Source organism: Panthera tigris, chromosome C2 (assembly GCF_018350195.1).
Source record: "Panthera tigris isolate Pti1 chromosome C2, P.tigris_Pti1_mat1.1, whole genome shotgun sequence".
In the NCBI taxonomy this organism is placed as follows: Eukaryota; Metazoa; Chordata; class Mammalia; order Carnivora; family Felidae; genus Panthera; species Panthera tigris.
The window spans coordinates 18,691,164-18,710,480 of NC_056668.1; the positions used below are offsets into that span (position 1 = coordinate 18,691,164).

Below are 19,317 nucleotides of genomic sequence, written 5' to 3' on the forward strand. Positions count from 1 at the left end.
GAAAATCAAACTCAAGTTAGTAAAACCCACCCGAACCAACCAACCAAACAAAAAAGCAAAGCATTCAACAAAACTCATTGGCACAATAACCTAAGAAATACTTGATAGTCACTTTGCAAGGAAAAGATATTTTTAAGACAAGTAGCAGATGGAAAGCTCTAATTCTTTGAATGGTAAGAAAAGTTATTCAGAGAATCACGGTTTTCTAAACATAAATATCTGTATCTATATCTCCTTCTGTATAAAACCATGTAAAACAGGGGACTCTTCAAGATCAGATCAAAGATGAGACTATATACACCACACTGAAATGGCTTAGATCTACATTCTTTAGATGTACGTTCTCAGTCAAGACGACAGATCTTCATAATTTATTAATCTAACAGACTGGATAAAAGTTTTGAATAAGATTGCTTTAACTTTATAAAGGCTCCTTCTTAAAGATAGCTAAATTTTCAATAAAATTGTAGTGGTCCTAAAAGTCACGAGTGAATCAAATAATGTAATAATGGTTACAAATATAGCTCTCATATGAGAGTTACATTGTAAAAAGTCCTAATATAACCCTTTAGAGAACCATTCATCACTCATCTGTTGCTGTTCCCTACTCAAATGCTACCCTTTCTTTTTTTTTAAGATTTATTTATTTTTGAGAGAGAGAACGCACAAGCGGGGAAGCGGAAGAGAAAGAGGGGGACAGAGGATCTGAGGGGGGCTCTGCGCTGACAGCAGTGAGCCCAATGTGGGGCTTGAGCTCACGAACGGCGAAATCATGACCTGAACTGAAATCGGACGCTCAACTGCCTGAACCACCCAGGCGCCCCCTATTCTTTATTTCTTAAACAAGAGTTCTTATTTCCCAGTCTCTAACACTTCAACCTATTTAGTGTCCATCATGGATTGGATTCTTTTCTCTTGAAATTGTTCCTACCAGCAATCGCCTGTGTACTGAGTGAGTCCTAGAGCCTGGGCGCCCAACGCAGCTCTACTTAGGGCACCATGCCAGGGCCCGGTTCCAGGCACACAGAACTGGGAAGCGCTGAGAAACTAAAAAGAAGTCTAAACCCTACCTGTCAGAAGGGAGCTTTCTTTGGGGGTCCTGAGTTTGGGGGATTATACAATTATATGGGACTGGCCTCGATAGATCTTCGTTCTGATCTTAGCCCTCACTTACTGGCTGTGTGACTTTGGTAAATTATTCAACCAACTTAAACATTAATTTCCTCATGTTTAAATGAGATATCCCCACCCATCACCTCACAAGGTTGTTATGAGGATTAAAGAAAACTGCTTTCAAATAGCACAATGCCGAGGGTGCCTGGGTGGCTCAGTTGGTTAGGTGTCTGACTTCGGCTCAGGTCATGACCTCGCAGTTTGTGGGTTCAAGCCCTGTGTCAGGCTCTGTGTAGACAGTGCAGAGCCTGCCTGGGACTTTCTCTTCCTCTCAGAGCTCCTCTCTGACTTGTGCTTTCTCTCTCTCAAAATAAATTAATAAACTTAAACAAACAAACAAAAAGCATAATGCATGAAACAAAGCTTAACTTTCCAGAAACTGAAGATGTTACTATTTCATCCAGATTCCTAGTTCTGAGCATTCTCCTCAAGAACTGTTGTCTCTCTTGAAGAAAAATCCGTGCCCTACATTTGTAGATTTCCCCCCAAATCTTATAAAGGCACCTTGAAGAAGCAAAGTGCTACTGAAACAGAAATTGTTCCATTTGTGGCTTAAATGAACACAGATGCCCTAGCCTAAAAAGAGGCAAAAGAAGGGCACCTGGGTGGCTCAGTCAGTTGAGTGCCTGACTCTTGATTTCAGCTCAGGTCATGATCTCACAAGTTCATGAAACTGAGCCCCACACTGGGCTCTGTGCTGACAGTGTGGAGCCACCTTGGGATTCCCCACCCACCTCCTACTCCCATGCTCTCTCTCTCTCTCAAAGATAAATAAATAAATATTTAAAAAATATATTAAAAAAAAAAAAAGAGGCAAAACAGGGAGTCACCATCGCAAAACCCATGTGTTACCAACCTGTAAGATCAGCTTCTAAGCTCTGAGTCTCAGAATGGAGTTTGGTCTGTCTCCTGGGAACTCTCAAGATTAAGGCACAACACAGAGGAGGTTTTGAAAACTGGGTTCAAGACCACACAGACTACCTATCATATTCCTCTACTGTAGCCCTCAAATCCTGGCCACGTACAAAAGAATCATCCTAAGAGGCAGCGCTCTGGGTGAAATGAATCCGTTTTATGAAGAAACTTTAGACACTAAAGATACAAGGCAATTATTTTTCCTAAAGGAGGTCCTCTGCAAACTGAGAGCTTTGGCTTTGGTGACAGCATTTCAAGAGGCTCTTCAAAAAGCTGTCAGTAATGGAATATTCCTAATTATCCTCGCCAGTACAGCAGGACTCGGATGAAGTTTCCATATGAACTGCAGGAAGGTGGGGGTGACCCAGGTGGAGAATCTAACATAAATGAAGAAGAAGCTCGATCTGTGCAGCACTGCTTCTTCTTGAAAGATCACGGAGGACGACTAGATGATAGATGCCGGGTTCGTAAGACATATGCTATAGACTTCACGCTACAAGACGGGCCAGAGTACCTGACTGTGCTCAGAAAAGCCTGTTCTGGGAAATGAGGCTTGTGAATTACAGAAAATCTGCCAGAAATAGCCTTTACACATCAGCCTACCAATCCCCCAATTCAGAACTGGGCATTAGGATCCCAAACCAGATGGGACCTTCCTTGCCAGGACAAAGCAAAGAACCATGGCCAGATAAGCAAGGAATTTGCAAGATACTTATCTAAGCTGTGGGGATTTGTTACTTTTGAAAATAAAATTCCAGGGCAGAGTTTTTCTGAGGAAGACCCGTTCCACTTCAAGGAAATGAATGAACAGATACACGAGATTCCTCTACTCCCCATACCAGGAAAAGTCGCTGAATGAGCTTTAAAGATTTTGGGAAGCACTAGGAGAACCAGACAGCCACAACAAAGTGCTGCCCTCGGGGAGAGAGAAAACCTGCCAATCTGAGAAAAATCAAACTGCAGTCTAAGCACCGTCTTTGTCCTGTCCTAATCTTTAGAGTTCCTATATGAAAACATTTCAGTAAACATGACTCATATGCTAAAAATCTGAAACAATTCAAGAGTTTTCATTATTTATCTGAAAGGCACGAAGGAGAAAAAAAAACGTGAAATCAAGGACAAAACTTCAACTAGAACATTTAATTTCTTTACCTATTAAGAAAAACTGGAAATAAACCCTGTAAATGTAATGAATGTAGTGAGTCAGTGTCATAGATACGTTTTCCCTCTAATATTTAAGAGATTCCATAAAAGAGACAAACTATAATCAGTGAAGGAAAAACCCTGTCTCCAGAGCTCATTTCTTACTCAGCAGTAGAGAATGCACCCCAGGCGGTCAATTACTATGTAAAATCCCTCCAACCTGAGCTGTTCTTTTACTGGGCACATAACAGAATAAACCCTACCAGGTACCTTTATACACCATTACAAAACCAAAGTCAGAGTTTGTCCTGTTCACCCATTCTGAAAAGTATGTGTGTCTGGCTAGCATCTCTGGCCTCTAAACTGGGTGTCAGGGAACAGGTTCCTGCTAAAATATTTTAACAGTCACTGTTGGATTAAAGGGGATTAAGATGGATTAAAATTCAAACAAAATAATTTGCATTTATACTTGAGCTTTTTGTTGGTCAGCCAAGTAGTTTCTAACTTCTGTATATAGTCACTTAATCATAATAATAATGTCTGTGGAGCCAACATGGAAACTTACAACTAGCTGCTTTCGATTCAATATGGAGGGATGCACACTTACACTTCTTTCTTTTTTTTTTTTTTTAAGGTTATTTATTTATTTATTTATTTTTGAGACAGAGAGAGACAGAGCATGAACGGGGGAGGGGCAGAGAGAGAGGGAGACACAGAATCGGATGCAGGCTCCAGGCTCCGAGCCATCAGCCCAGAGCCCGACGCGGGGCTCGAACTCACCGACCGCGAGATCGTGACCTGAGCTGAAGTCGGACGCTTAACCGACTGAGCCACCCAGGCGCCCCTACACTTCTTTCTCTTAAGATCCCATTCAATTAAAAGAAATTGTAGAAGATTTAATTCCACTAATGATGAAAAGAAACAGGGACGACATCTGTGGACAATCTTAAGTTTCTAGAAGATAAACAGTAAATGAAAGAACTGACGGATGAAATAAAAGTCAATGACTAAAATTTATGAAGAGAGCTAAGTATGCGGCACAGCATCTTAAGAACTGAGATTCTAGTGTTCACCAGCCTGGTTTTGGATCCTGGCCCTGCCACTCCCTAGCCTTGTACTGTCTAAGAGACAGTACAAGAGAGCTAAGAGAGCTGTCTAAGCCTCACTTTCCTATCTAAAAAATAGGGAAAGTAAGGATCTGTGGCATTAGAAGGATTAAATGAGATAATGCATATAAAGCTCCCAGCACAGCCTTATACAATTAAGTGTTAATTATTATTGCTATTATCTATGATCACAATGCACAATGAAGACAAAATTATAACGAAATAAAATTAAACTGAAGTTACAACGCAAATAGGTAATAACTTAAATTTTATACATTTTCGAAGAAGCTCCAGATGACTCCACAGAATTTCTCCCCGAGGGACTCGCTGAAAAAAATCTTCTTGGTTGAGACTGCATAATTCTCTTCCGGAAATGTTGAGTGTAGTAAGGTCTATATCAGTCATGCTGAATTCCTTCATTACCCAAACCACCCAGTGCAGGACTTGGTCTGTGGACCACTGTATAGGATCTAAAGAGAAAAATATTACCATTAGCCTAGCTCTATCTCGACACTACATGAATTCACGGTTAATTTGTCAATACGTATAAATATATATATACACACACATATATATGGAGATAAAATCCAGACAGGTTTTTTTTCCCCCAAGTATATAAACTCAAATAAAATTAAAAAAAAATTTGTTTAAAGTTTATTTACTTTGAGAGAGAGAGAGGGGTGGGGGCACCGAGAAGGGGCAGAGGGAGGAGGCAGAGAACCCCAAGCAGGCTCCGTGTTGTCAGTGCAGGGCCCGATGCGGGGTTCAATCTCATGAACTGTGAGATCGTGACCTGACCAAGCTGTGATCCAGAGTCGGATGCTTAACCGACTGAACCACCTTAGGTGCCCCCAAATAAATTTTAATGATGTATTTTCTCCTCAGCTCCTTTTGAATTTTTCAACCTAAATTTGTAATGACTTCATCTGGTTTTACATCTGTTAGTCTGGAGTTTTACTAAGAAAAACAGTATAAAATTGCTCTCTAATGGGTCAACTGGAAGAATAAAATATGTGATTACTTTAGAGAGAATGGAGTTAAGTTATTCAAGTTTCAAACATTATTTTGTAGCTGTGTACAATTTGGTGCACTGAAAAAAACCCAAAAAAATCCATAAGGGGCTTTTGAGGAGCTAGACTTATTCTCCAAAATGTGCACAACATAACCTTCCCTCCCTTTTGCTTCTTGTAAAAAGCTAGTGCTCCTGTATCTCTACCCTTTGGTGGCACTTACAACATGCAAATTGCATGTTTACTCAGCTGTCTTTCCCTGTAACACGTTAAGGTCTTGAATATAAGGGCTGTGTCTTGTAAACCACTGTATCTTCAGCGTTTACCACAATGCCTTATGCATAATTTGTTAAATCTATAAAAAGAAATACAAATAAATTCATTTTCCCTATCATTTGTTACTATCTAATTGAATTCACAAACGAAAAGGATGGCCAACATGTATGAATATTTAATTGTTGTATCCCCGGCATCTAACAGAGTATTTTACCCATATAAATTTAATAAATACTGACTGAATTAATTTTGATACAGATACTTCTGCATGGAGAAGATGACCTATCCAAATAGCGTTGGTTACATGCCCTAAGCTGCAGGCTATTCAATAGGAGTAAGTGTGGAAAAAAACATTTAGGTACTTATCAAGAGCCAATTTATAGTAAAAAATGAATCAAACATAATAGAAGATTGATAGTCACAGAACTGATTTTTTATTTCATCTTTTCACAAAGAGGTGAAGGGAGGAGGAGGGCAGTGAAGTTTTTTAATGTCTCTAAATGCACATGTTAAAAAAACACCACTAAAAGCGACTAGAGAGCAAAACCAAAAATCCAGGTATATTTACAAAAAAACGAGGTGACAAGATATCCCCAGGAAAGCCCAAATACACACAGGTGAAGACCAAAGCTGTAACAGTCACAGACCTTCATGGTGTCAGTTATCTGTGCAGGAGACAGCAAAGCGGGGAGGAAGCAAAGGGACATGTGACCCATTCTTCATTCTGAGCACGAGAGAATTCGAACACAGCCAGGGAGTTCTTACTGAAAGCACGACAGGCCAAGCCAAAGCAGCAGCTCAACCAGTCCTGCCCAATCCAGTAACAGGTGAGCCCAAAGGTCTGAGGTAAAGGTGAAGGGGCTGGAGCAGTGTAGCATCTGTGAGCTCTAAAAACTGAGCCTGCGGATCACATCCAGGAGAGTGGACCACAATGAGGAGAAACCGGAGGGAATGGGATCGAAATTGAGTAGCATAGGAACACCAAGGAAAAAGAGAGAGGAGGTCCAGATAAAAGTGGAGTAAGGGAACAGGCAGGAACTGAGCAAGCAAGTGGCTCTTTTTTAAAGTTTTATTTATTTAAGTAATCTCTACAACCAACGTGGGGGCTTGAACACACGACCCCAAGATCAAGAGTCACATGCTCTTCTGACTGAGCCAGCCAGGGGCCCCTACTGGCTCTATTTTTTAATATTAATTGAAAATAACAGATGAAGGAGTTCTGGGAAGTTAGAGAAGCTATCCTGAAACACAACTCCCTTTAAAAATTCAAGTAACCTCATTTTACAAAAACATGAAGAAAGTGTCAAGATCAAAAAAGTTGGGGGAAAATAGAAGTAGTCTGATTTGTTTTCTTAAATAACATTAGGACTTCTGTCCTACGTTAGGACTTCTTAACGTAACTAATTGTCCATGCATATTCGCCTGCTTATTTTCTCTAAGACCCTAGTAAAATTATAGTTAAGGATTTTTTAAAAGAAGTAAACTCACAGGACCATGAGTGGAAATGACAAATGGATGGCAGATTTTCAACTTATTTTTGAAGATCATAAGTAGAGTGAAAATCCAGTGAAGCAAGAGAAGCTATGACCTAATATATCTTTCAAGGAGGATATAGCAAGAAGAGTTTCTTGCCTGCAGAACCCCCTTATTGGCTCAGGTCATGGTGGCACCAGGTAGCAGAAGAGGTGTGCATGGTAAATGAGGGGACTGATTTCTTTCTTTCTTTATTTTTAATATGAAATTTATTGTCAAACTCGTTTCCATACAACACCCAGTGCTCATCCCAACAGGTGCCCTCCTCAATGCCCATCACCCACCCTCCCGCCCTCCATCAACCCTCAGTTTATTCTCAGTTTTTAAGAGTCTCTTATGGTTTGGCTCCCTCCCTCTCTTTTTATTTTTCCTTCCCCTCCCCCATGGTCTTCTATTAAGTTTCTCAGGATCCACATGAGAGTGAAAACATGGTGTCTGTCTTTGTCCGTATGACTTATTTCACTTAGCATAACGCTCTCCAGTTCCATCCACATTGCTATAAAAGGCCATATTTCATTCTTTCTCATTGCCAAGTAGTATTCCATTGTGTACATAAACCACAATTTCTTTATCCATTCATCAGTTGATGGACATTTGGGCTCTTTCCCTAACTTGGCTATTGGTGAAAGTGCTGCTATAAACATTGGGGTACAAGTGCCCCTAGGCATCAGCAGTCCTGTATCCCTTGGGTAAATTCTAAGCAGTGCTATTGCTGGGGAATTAAAAGCAAAAATGAACTATTGGGACCTCATGAAGATAAAAATCTTCTGCACTGCAAAGGACACAATCATCAAAACTAAAAGGCAACTGACGGAATGGGAAAAGATATTTGCAAATGCCATATTGGACAAAGGGCTAGTATCCAAAATCTATAAAGAACTCACCAAACTCCACATCCGAAAAACAAATAATCCAGTGAAGAAATGGGAGAAGACATGAATAGGCACTTCTCTAAAAAAGACATCCAGGGGCACCTGGGTGGCTCAGTCGGTTAAGCGTCTGATTTTGGCTCAGGTCATGATCTCACGGTTCATGAGTTTGAGCCCCACATTGGGCTCTGTGCTGACAGCTCAGAGCCTGGGTCCTGCTTCAGACTCAGTGTCTCCCTCTCCCTCTGCCCTTCGCCCACTCATGCTCTGCCTCTCTCTGTCTCTCAAAAATAAACATTAAAAAAAAATTTTTTTTAATAAAAATAAAAAAAAAAAAAGAAGACATCCAGATGGCCAACAGGCACATGAAAAGATGCTCAACGTCGCTCCTCATCAGGGAAATATAAATCAGGGGACTGATTTTAAGTGTATGGTGGTGTCAGAACCTTCAGGGCCTCTCCTTCATTCTCAGGAGCCAAATGAACAGAAGCATCCCTCAACACACATGTCCATAACCCTTCCCCCACTCCCAGGAACACTTTAAGATCTGTGACAGACATTAAACAGATCTTGGGAGAACAGATCCCAGTAATAAAAGTCTACAAACTGAAGAGTGAGACCCTCTGCCCTTCCCTTTCCACTTCCACAATGCAGCATTCACATACAAGTCAACCATAAATTCTCACTGCAATGTTCTACCCCTGTTAGGTATTTGGCCAATTCTCCAGAAAAGTTAAAGAAACCCAGGAAAAAGAGCTATACATACTGGCACTTTCAAATCTTTTAATGAAATGACCAATACCCCATTTTACCTGTGTATGGTCAAGAAACCCTTTCCAGAGCTTCAAACTAATTAGCTTTAAAGTTATTCACTCTGGGGCGCCTGGGTGGCTCAGTCGGTTGAGCATCTGACTTCAGCTCAGGTCATGATCTCAGAGTTCATGAGTTCAAGCCCCACATCTGGCTCACTGTTGTCCGTGCAGAGCATGCTTTGGATACTCTGTCTCCCACTCTCTCTGCCCCTCCCCCGCTGACACTATCTCAAAAATAAGTAAACATTAAAAAAAAGTTAGGGGTGCCTGGGTGGCTCAGTTGGTTGAGCATCCAACTTCTGCTCAGGTCATGATCTTGTGGTTCATGGGTTCAAGCCCCGCATCGGGCTCTGTGCTGACAGCTCAGAGCCTGGAGCCTGCTTCGGATTCTGTCTCCCTCTCTCTTTGCCCCTCTCCCATTCACCCCTGTCTCTCTCTCTCTCTTTCTCTCTCTCTCTCTCTCTCAAAATTAAACATTAAAAAAAAGTTATTCACTCAATGAACAGATGAGCAGGAATAATCAGATATTTCAGTCTAAAAAAAAAACAAAAATAAACAGAAAAATAGAACCCAGAAAAGACAGAAATAATGCCATAACGAAATGGAAAACAAATTTTTACAAACCCCAACACAATGATGAAAATATTCAGAGAGGTAAGAGAAAACATGATATCCATAATACTGAGCTCGAAATACTAAAATCAACAAACAAATATCAAGAGTCCTTGTAAAGTGAAAGTAACTCTCAGGACAGGTTGTTCTATAAAGACAAGAAATTTGGCAAAGTTGTACAGACAGATACAGAAATGACAAGTGGAAGAGTAAAGACACAGAGGATCAGCCCATGAGATTGAACGGGAATTTCAGAGAAAAGAAAAGAAAAACACAGAAGGTAATTATCAAAAGACTAATACAGGAAAATTTCCCAGAACTGAAGGCTACAATTGTCTAGATCAGCAGCTGTCCAATAGAAATATAATGCAGGGTACTATGTAATTTAAAAATTTTCTAACAGCTACATTAAAAAATAAAGAAATTAGGTGAAATTTACTTTAACAATAATTTCATTTAATGAATCCAAATGTTATTTCAGCATGTAATCAACATAAACAATTTTACATTCTTCTCTTTTTGTACCAGGTATTTTACACTTGTAGTACTAAAAAAAAATTTTTTTAATGTTTATTTTTGAGGGAGAGAGAAAGAGAGAGACATGAGCAGGGGGACAGAGAGAGAGGAAGACACAGAATCTGAAGCAGGCTCCAAGCTGTCAGCACAGAGCCTGACATGGGGCTCGAACCTATGAACCATGAGATCATGACCTGAGCTGAAGTCGGATGCTCGACTGACTGAGCCACCCAGGTGCCCCAACACTTGTAATATTTTAAAATGTTAATATTTGACAATTTTGGGAGCCAAAAACATGACTATCTTTCTTAATTATTCAAACAACTGAAAGAAAAAATAAAAATAAATAAATATAGTCATCTTTTTAATATTCTTGTTAAAAAAGGACAAGAATAAATACTTTTAGTCAGTTTGAACATCCCATTTGACCAGACTTCTAACTACTATAAATTCATTAATTTGAATTTCATCGACAGCTTTTAAATGTGAAATAGTAAACAAAACAAAAACAAAACAGCAGGAAAATAGTTAGAGTCCTGGAAAAATCTAAAAGTGAAGGGATTGTACATATATGAACAGGTGGTTCTAAGCTCCTGTCCAGATATAAAACTGATACGTATAAAACGAACTTTAAGGAACTGTCCAATGTGGACCAATATTTCAAAGAGATTTAAAGTAGCTACGACCAGTCAGCCATATTTCAATTTTGCACAGAATTAACAAGCAATTGCAAAATGACTACCCTTATGTGCAGAAAGAAACCTGAAACGATAGTTTCCTAAGAAAACAGTAATTACATTCCTAAAACTTTCCAGTTGCTAATGATTTTAGGAACAAAAAAAAACACAATGATTTAAAAAAAATCTTCCTATACCTAAATAAATGTCAAGTGTTTGAAAAGAGCTTTATTCTAAGTAAGTAATACCCTTGGTTGGAACTTTGAGTCAAAGTTTATAATCTTGCTCTCTACAATTCATTTTTAAATATTACTCTCCATAAAAGATTCTACTCCTTGGGGGAGGAGGCAAAATGGGTGATGGGCATTGAGGAGAGTACTTCTTGGGATGAGCACAGGGTGTTGTATGTAAGCAATGAATCACGGGAATCTACCCTCAAAACCAAAAGCACACTGTATACACTGTGTGTTAGCTACCCTGACGATAAATTAAAAAAAAAAAAAAAAGGATTCTACTCCCCAAAAGGTTCTTGTTGCAAGTCTAGCAAACCATAAAATATTATTTCAAATGTTTTTATGCTCCTTCTTTCCTTCTCAGCATTTCCCCTCTCAGGGGTGACTCAGTAACAAGAAAGTCAAGTACAACATCTATGCTGGCTTCTACACGTCAAAAATAGGTAAGAATACTGTCAACTACACCGTCTCTGAGGAACAGCTTGATCTCCTCCAAACTGGACTTACCTTCTTATGTTGCAATTAAAAGTCCCTCTCGTGGCTTTCTTCATCTACCCTTTTCCAGCTAGTGCCATATCATTTTATCTACCAATACTCAGCTTATCAACAACTCTTAAACCTTCAATAACATTTACTTATTCTCTCAACACTCTTCCCATTTGCCCTCCCCACCAAAGGTTAATATTCAGTTTTTTCCATTTCCATGTCTATTTGTTTCCTGTAACTCATCTTTAACTCTACAGTTACTTTTTTTCTAAATCTACCAATAAACCTCTGATCACCAAATTTAACAGATACTACTCAGTTGGCATTTTTTTACTTTGCTGGCAGTGTGGAGATTCTTGCCCATCTAAAACTCTTTCTCAATTCCACAGTCACTATATACATTTCTTGTTTTCCTTCTATCTCTTCAGCCATTCTGTGTCTCCCTTCTTTTCTCCTCAAGCTGAAATTCTGACAAGCTCCAGGAACCAGTCTTTAACACTGTGTTCCTTTCCATTTTCTCTCTCTCCATCAGAGACTGCATACACTCTACGGCTTCAATATAAATTCAACACAGTGGAGTCCCAGAAAACATCTTTATCTCCAGTCCAGATCTTGTATACCTGAAAACACTTTCTGGTTACCTTTAGTTAAGTCGGTACTATTCAAAAGTAGAACCACTTTCCCTTGAAAAAAATCTTCCCAATACCAGACTTCCCCAACTCTCCCACTTAAGCTCCGGAGGGCATGGACTATCTTTCTTATGCGCCATCAAAAGCCCAGCATTTAACATGATGCCTGGCATATGTAGTTCACTACACATGTAATGAAGATGTCACCAATTCTCATCAATATCATGATTACCCTATATGCACCCAAGCTTGAGAAGTTGCATCAGTACTTGAATCTCTCCTCTCTGCCCTCACACAATCCATGAGTCAGCTGCTCAGCCCCATCACTATTTTCATTCATTTCTTTCCCCAGAAATTATCAAGTTCAAGCTGACCTAGACATTATCACCTAGCCACAACTCAACTATAACATGCCTCTGTTTTCCCTTCATCCGGTCTCCATGTGCACCAACATATGCCATGCACTCCCACCACGTGGTCACGTCCATCAATCAAAACAGTTCTACACTGTTAAGAGTTAACTCCACCAAACCTCACTACTCCTGAATACTCACTCCCATGTCTAACTTTTGCACATGTGTTTCCTGTCTGGTCTGCCCTTCTCTGTCCATCAGTTTCTTTGTCTGTAATAAACCTTTTCCCAGTTTCCACACAGGCCACTGTGATCCCTTGAGACTGTGACAGCATATTCCCTTTATATATGTAAGTTACAGCTTAAAACCATGCTACCTTTTATGGCAACTATTTCCTTTCACTTAGCTGCTCTGTCTTCAACTACATTATGAACACCTTGAAGGCAGATTTTATTTCTTTGTATTCCCAACATCTGCAAAAATATTTGTCCAAAGGGGATAAAAAAAATACGGAAAACGATATTCTTCCTAAATATTCTACATTTAAAATAGATTATAACTTACTCACCCTAGTATCTTCTATGTCAAGCTTAATTCCTATTATACTACTAGCACATAATTAAGTATTTTATTACCATAAGGTATCCCGAGGCGTTCTTGCTCTTTCCTGTAACCTTCCAGTGCGGCAGCCCATCTTGTCACTTGTTCTGAGGTTTCATCTGAAATAGTTGTGATGTGTTTTGTGCCATCAAGAGTTATTACTTGAGCTTCTTCAACAAGATGTGCTTCTGCTTCAGCATGGTGGGCATCTGGATCAATAACTACTTCAACTGTTTCCGCCGGTTTAACAATTTCAAGGATGTTTAGCTTAGGCTCAATTCCTTAAGAATGAATAAAAAAAAAAAGTAAATTCAAATGGATACATAAAAGTCACTAAAAAGTCATTAGCTTAGTTTACGCGCTCTCAAATGGTAGAGCAAATACTCTCTTGTAGACATAAATACAATTTATTTATTTATTATTTACAAATTATTATTTGTAAATTATTTGTACAATTATTATTGTAAATTACAAATTATTATTTACAAATTATTATATTACAAATTTATTATTTATAAATTATTCAATGGAACTTTAGTACATAACAGTATTGTGTCAAGATTAATTTCCTGATTTTGATAATTGTAATGTCATGCAAAAGAATTCCTTGTTTTCAGAAAACACATACACTGATGTATTTAGGGACAGAAAAAGATCATGTATGCAACACGTATTCTTCTTTTTTATGTTTGTTTATTTATTTTTTTTAAATGTTTATTTATTTTTGAGAGAGGGAAACAGAGCGTGAGCGAGGGAGGGACAGAGAGAGGGAGACACAGAATCTGAGGCATGCTCCAGGCTCTGAGCTGTCAGCACAGAATCTGACGTGGGGCTCGAACTGATGAACAGTGAGATCATGACCTGAGCTGAAGTCAGACACCAAATGACTGAGCCACCCAGGCACCCCACGTTTATATATTTTTGAGAGACAGAGACAGAGCGTGAGCAGGCGAGGGGCACAGAGAGAGGGCAACACAGAATCCGAAGCAGCCTCCACGCTCTGAGATGTCAGCACAGAGCCTTACATGGGGCTTAAACCCATGAGCTGTGAGACCAGACTTAAGCTGAAGTTGGATGCTTAACTGACTGAGCCACCCAGGCACCCCCTGCAACTTATTCTTAAACAGGGCAAAAAAGATAACAAGGGGACAGGTGGACGGAGAACAAAGCAAATGAAATAAAAGTTAACATTTGGGGAATCCAGGTAAAGGACATCCAGGAATTCTTTTACTCCTCTTGTAACATTTTTGTTTTTTGTTTTTTTTTTAATGTTTATTTTCAAGAGAGAGAGAGAGAGAGAGAGAGGCAGGGAGGGAGGAGCGGGGGAGGGGCAAGAGAGAGGGACACACAGAATCCGAAAGCAGGCTCCAGGCTCTGAGCTGACAGCACAGAGCCCTACGTGGGGCTCGATCTCAGCTGAAATCTAGCGCTTACCTGACTGAGCCACCCAGGCACCCCTGCAACTTTCCTACTAAGTCTAAGATAATTTAACACCATCACCACCACCACTACTACCACCACACGCACAGCTACTTATAAACATTTATTAGAAAGAAAAAGTACCAATATGGATTAGAAAATAAAAACTAGACTAGGGAGAATATAAAGGAGTAGCTACTCACCTGCGGAATTTGTAGAAGTCCTTCTAAGCAAATTAAGATTATTTACTGACTGATTTTCTTTTAAATTTTTTTTTACGTTTATTTTTGAGAGAGAGAGAGAGACAGAGCACAAGCATGGGAGGAGCAGAGAGGGAGACACAGAATCCAAAGCAGGCTGTAGACTCTGAGCCGTCAGCAAAGAGCCCGATGCGGGGCTCGAACTCACAAACCGTGAGATCATGACCTGAGCTGAAGTCAGACGCTTAACTGACTGAGCCACCCAGGCGCCCCTGACTGCTCTTCTTTTCAAGGGTCAAAGTACATGTGTTAAAAATGAATTGGCACTGAGTTTGCTAAATACACATTATTAACTTCTGATTTCCATTTTCAATTGAATGAAAAAAAAATACCCCAAATTCTTAAGATATTCAAAACAGAATAAACTAGGCCTTTATAAAATCATCTCAGATACTTCTGTTATGATGACAGCTCTAAGAAACTATCATATTACTTAACAGCTACTGTTTGGTCATTGCGTCTGTTACAATCTATATCAAATTTAATCAAAGTATATTTGAAAGAAAAAACAAAAGTCAACTTTAAAGTTGAAAACCTTGAAACCTCTTTGAAAACCAACTCTATAATAAACTGTATTGCTTATCATTCATTTTCTGATACAAAGATAAGTCAGTTTTCAAATATACATGAGAAAAAGAACTAGAATTTTTGAAAAAAAATTTCCTAAAATTAATCTCTAATCCTCCATTCAAATTTCATCAAGTCAACTCTCCCTACGCTTGCAAGAAGTCACTAGGCTTTTAAAGAAAACAAAGAATTTTTGGGAATGCAAGCTGGTGCAGCCACTCTGGAAAACAGTATGGAGGTTCTTCAGAAAAATAAAAATAGAACTACCCTACTACCCAGCAATTGCACTACTAGGCATTTATCCAAGGGATACAGGTGTGCTGTTTCGAAGGGACACATGCACCCCCTTGTTTATAGCAGCACTATCAACAATAGCCAAAATATGGAAAGAGCCCAAATGTCCATCGATGGATGAATGGATAAAGAAGATGTGATACACACACACACACACACACACACACACACACACACACACACACACAAATGGAGTATTACTTGGCAATCAAAAAGAATGAATTCTTACCATTTGCAACTACGTGGATGGAACCAGAGGGTATTATACTAAGTGAAATTAGTCAGTCAGAGAAAGACAAAAATCATATGACTTCACTCATATGAAGACTTTAAGAAACAAAACAGATGAACATAAGGGAAGGGAAACAAAAATCATATAAAAACAGGGAGGGGGACAAAACAGAAGAGACTCATAAATATGGAGAACAAACTGAGCATTGCTGGAGGGGTTGTGGGAGGGGGGATGGGTTAAATGGGTAGGGGGCATTAAGGAATTTACTCTTGAAATCATTGCTTCACTATATGCTAACTAATTTGGATGTAAATTTTAAAAAATAAAAAATAAAACAAGTTAAAAATAAAAAAAAGAAGAAAACAAAGAATTTCTTTCTTATTGCCAACGATGGTCATTCTGGGGGAAATTGTAGATCAGGAGATAGCTACCATTTTCATAGTTTGAGAATACTTTGATTTGTGAAATGCGATTATAAGCAATACATTATGTTCAAACATTTAAATTAGTCTAAAACTGTGGTCAGAACTCCCAACAAGCCACATTTTTAAAAACCAAAATTCAACCTACCCAAAATGGTTTCCTACTTTTCTAACTTTTGTACTTAAACAAGATTAGTAAAATACTGGGTTGGATATAGGTGACTGAGTCACTCTATATCTTTTGCAAATTCCTCTCTCTGTGCTAAACTGTAGAGACTAGATTTCCTTGGAGCTACGGTTCCAGTTGGGATTCAGGTTGTAGAATCACTGGCATAAGCCTGCTGTCAGGAAATGAGTAAAGAAGGGACAAGCAGGCACATGACATCCATGTTTTTGGCTAATGTGGATCACTGTGGGGGCAGCATGGTTCTAAGTTGACAGCTATAGTGGTGGCTTTTAGATCTGGCATTTTCCAGATCATGGCAGGGCAACAGCTTCTTCGGCAATCCAGTTCTGCAGTGTGGCTAAACTGTTCTGAGAAAATCAACCAGAACGTGTATTTCCACCTTTCTCTACTTTACAATACATTCTTCTCTGAGTAAACTAGTAGAATATGTTATACTATCTACTTCACCCTGACAGATATAATAATTAAACCAAAGACAGGAATATGTGACTATAACATCACATAAAGTAATTCAGACAACCACGTAAAACACCTCAAACTTGTAAAACTGAGTTCTCTCATATTTAAAAAAAACACAAACTAGACTTTAAAGTAACAACATTAAAAGCAGCTTACCTTGGTAAGAAATTACCTGTACACTAAGTTGTACAGTTCCATCTGTCTTTACTCCTTGGTCAAACAAACTTCGTTCTGGGTCCAGCTAAACATGGGAAAATGATAAAGGCAAATTTTAGTTCAGTCATCTGGTTTAATATAAATGGATGCACCAAACAGGACTTAATTACTGAGGCATACTAATGGGATTATAAGAACACATCTAATTATCCAAGTTGTCATATCACTTAATTCTTTGTCGAAATTAAAAATATTTTAACCACCATGGTAGTAATTAAAGACAACATAAATTAACCAAATGTATTTGAGGTGGTGGTTTTCTCTAGCTCTGGAGTTTAGGATTTTAAATAATGTCAAAAGGCATTATTACTGTTTATTCTGCATATATATTTAAAGTAGAAGATAATGCAATTTTCCTGTCATAAATAAAGAAGGGTGTTTAATTAGTGGGGAGATTTATATAAATCTATTAACATAATTTTTGCCAAGTCCCCTGAATTACCAATGCCACACATTTAAGATCAAGGTTAACTCTAAATCTCTGGCAATACAGTTAATAAAGTTAAAGGACTTATGAGCTCACACCTGACCTAGCTTTGGTATCTTCCACAATAAGTCTATATCCTTTCAGTATTAGTGCTTTTATCCTTCACCTCGCCTAACAGTCAATGCATTTCACACAATGGGAAATTGATGACAAAATGTAAGGTTCTGTCTTCCAGACATTCTGTCACCATTTTAAAAGCACACTAGCACTATAATTATCTTGAATAATGTATACATCTGTGTGTCTGCATTCCACGCAGCTGGAGGCACAAAGCTCCTCCCATTCCCCTTCCCAAGAATTCAGTCAATGCTGTAGTCATGGTACAAACACATTTTCTAATATTAAAAAAGCAGTCATACAAATAAAACCTAAAATCTTAAATGACTTTAGGTCTAAATGCGAACACAGACAAAACACTCTGTATAACCCTGCAGAAAGACAGGTCAAACATGGTAGTTTCACTCCTTAAAAGAAGTCTCTGCTTAACGCTCTGTTAAAAACTCTCCCGATACCCAGATTCCTCCTCTCTGCGGTAGGCACGGGTATGATCCAGCAGAAGCTACAGCATGTGGAACTCTGACAGTGAACTCTCACACAGTACTGTATATCCTAGCTAGTTCACATACTCCTCAAAGGAGCACAACTCTGCCACTCCCCATCAGCCTTCAAGTCGACATTCATCTGAAAATACAAAAGCATCACCACAAGCAGCAAGCATTCTGACTCCAGATGCATGTGGTTAATTGTGATGAAGATGAGAAGCTGCTATCCTCACATTCTTTTTAAGAGAGAAAGGGAGACAGGGAGGACTGCAAAAGGCTTTAGATACTACGGTAGCTCTGAATTCTGTGATACTACGAATGATGCATATTTCCAATATTATTCAACTAATATTTACTGAGAACTTCTGATACTTTGGGTACTTCGCAGGTAATACTTTCATTTTGGTTAGGTCAGGTATGATTAAAAAAAAAACAATAAATGTTAGAGCTGAAAGACAAGAGATCAAGTCCAGATTCCCCTTTATTTTAGAGGTAAAGCCCAGTGACACTAAGTTAATACAAACTTTTTTAAAAGTCTGCCTTAAACAAGTAGAGTTTGGAGTCACATAGGCCTGTGTTCAAATTCCAATGTACCTCTTTGTAGCTATGCATTGGGCAAATTTTTAACTTCTTTAAATTTCAGTTTCTACATCTGTAGAATGTAATTAAGAATATGCTGATTTGGGGGCTACTAGATGGCTAGTTGGTTGAACATCTGATGCTTGATTTCGACTCAGGTCATGATCCTAGGGTCATGGGATCGACACCTGTGATGGGTTCCGTGTTTAGTATGGAGCTTGCTTAAGGTTCTCTCTCTCCCCAACTCTGTCTGTCCCTCTCCTTACTCCTGCTCTCTCTAAAATTAAAAAAAAAAAAAAAAAAAAAAAAAAAAAAATGCTGATTTCAAAAACTGATGTGAATGTTAAATGATATAATGTAGCAGTGTCCTGCAATTATTATTTTTTAAAGTTTATTTATTTTGAGAGAGATATTTTTGACATTTAAGTCTTCTCTTGGAGAGAGAATAAATTAGTACAGTCTTTTTGGAAGGTAATCTGGTATTTAGTGTCTACTAATATTGAATGTGAAATACCTAGTAGCTCACCTCAATAAATTGTTATAAATTGACACAGAGACACCAAGAATAGGGGAGAGGCAGAGAGAGAAGAAAAAGAGAATCCCAAGCAGGCTCCATGCTGTCGGCACAGAGCCCGAAGTGAGGTTCAATCCCATGATCTTCCACAACTGCGAGATCACGACCTGAGCCAAAATCAAGAGTTGGGGGACTA

General features: G+C 38.8%; 1 protein-coding gene across 3 annotated transcripts in view; it reads right to left on the reverse strand.

Annotated features, from left to right (window-relative positions):
• The window catches only part of GABPA (GA binding protein transcription factor subunit alpha), a 40,405-nt gene that overhangs the window by 9,094 nt on the left and 11,994 nt on the right, over nt 1-19,317 (reverse strand). For all 3 annotated transcript variants that reach the window (XM_007075025.3, XM_007075024.3, XM_015543259.2), the window contains exons 4-6: nt 16,940-17,024; nt 12,979-13,224; nt 4,613-4,807 (exon numbers count right to left, since the gene is read on the reverse strand). In XM_007075025.3, the coding sequence (XP_007075087.2) occupies nt 4,613-4,807; nt 12,979-13,224; nt 16,940-17,024 (526 nt within the window). The remainder of the gene's footprint in view (nt 1-4,612; nt 4,808-12,978; nt 13,225-16,939; nt 17,025-19,317) is intronic.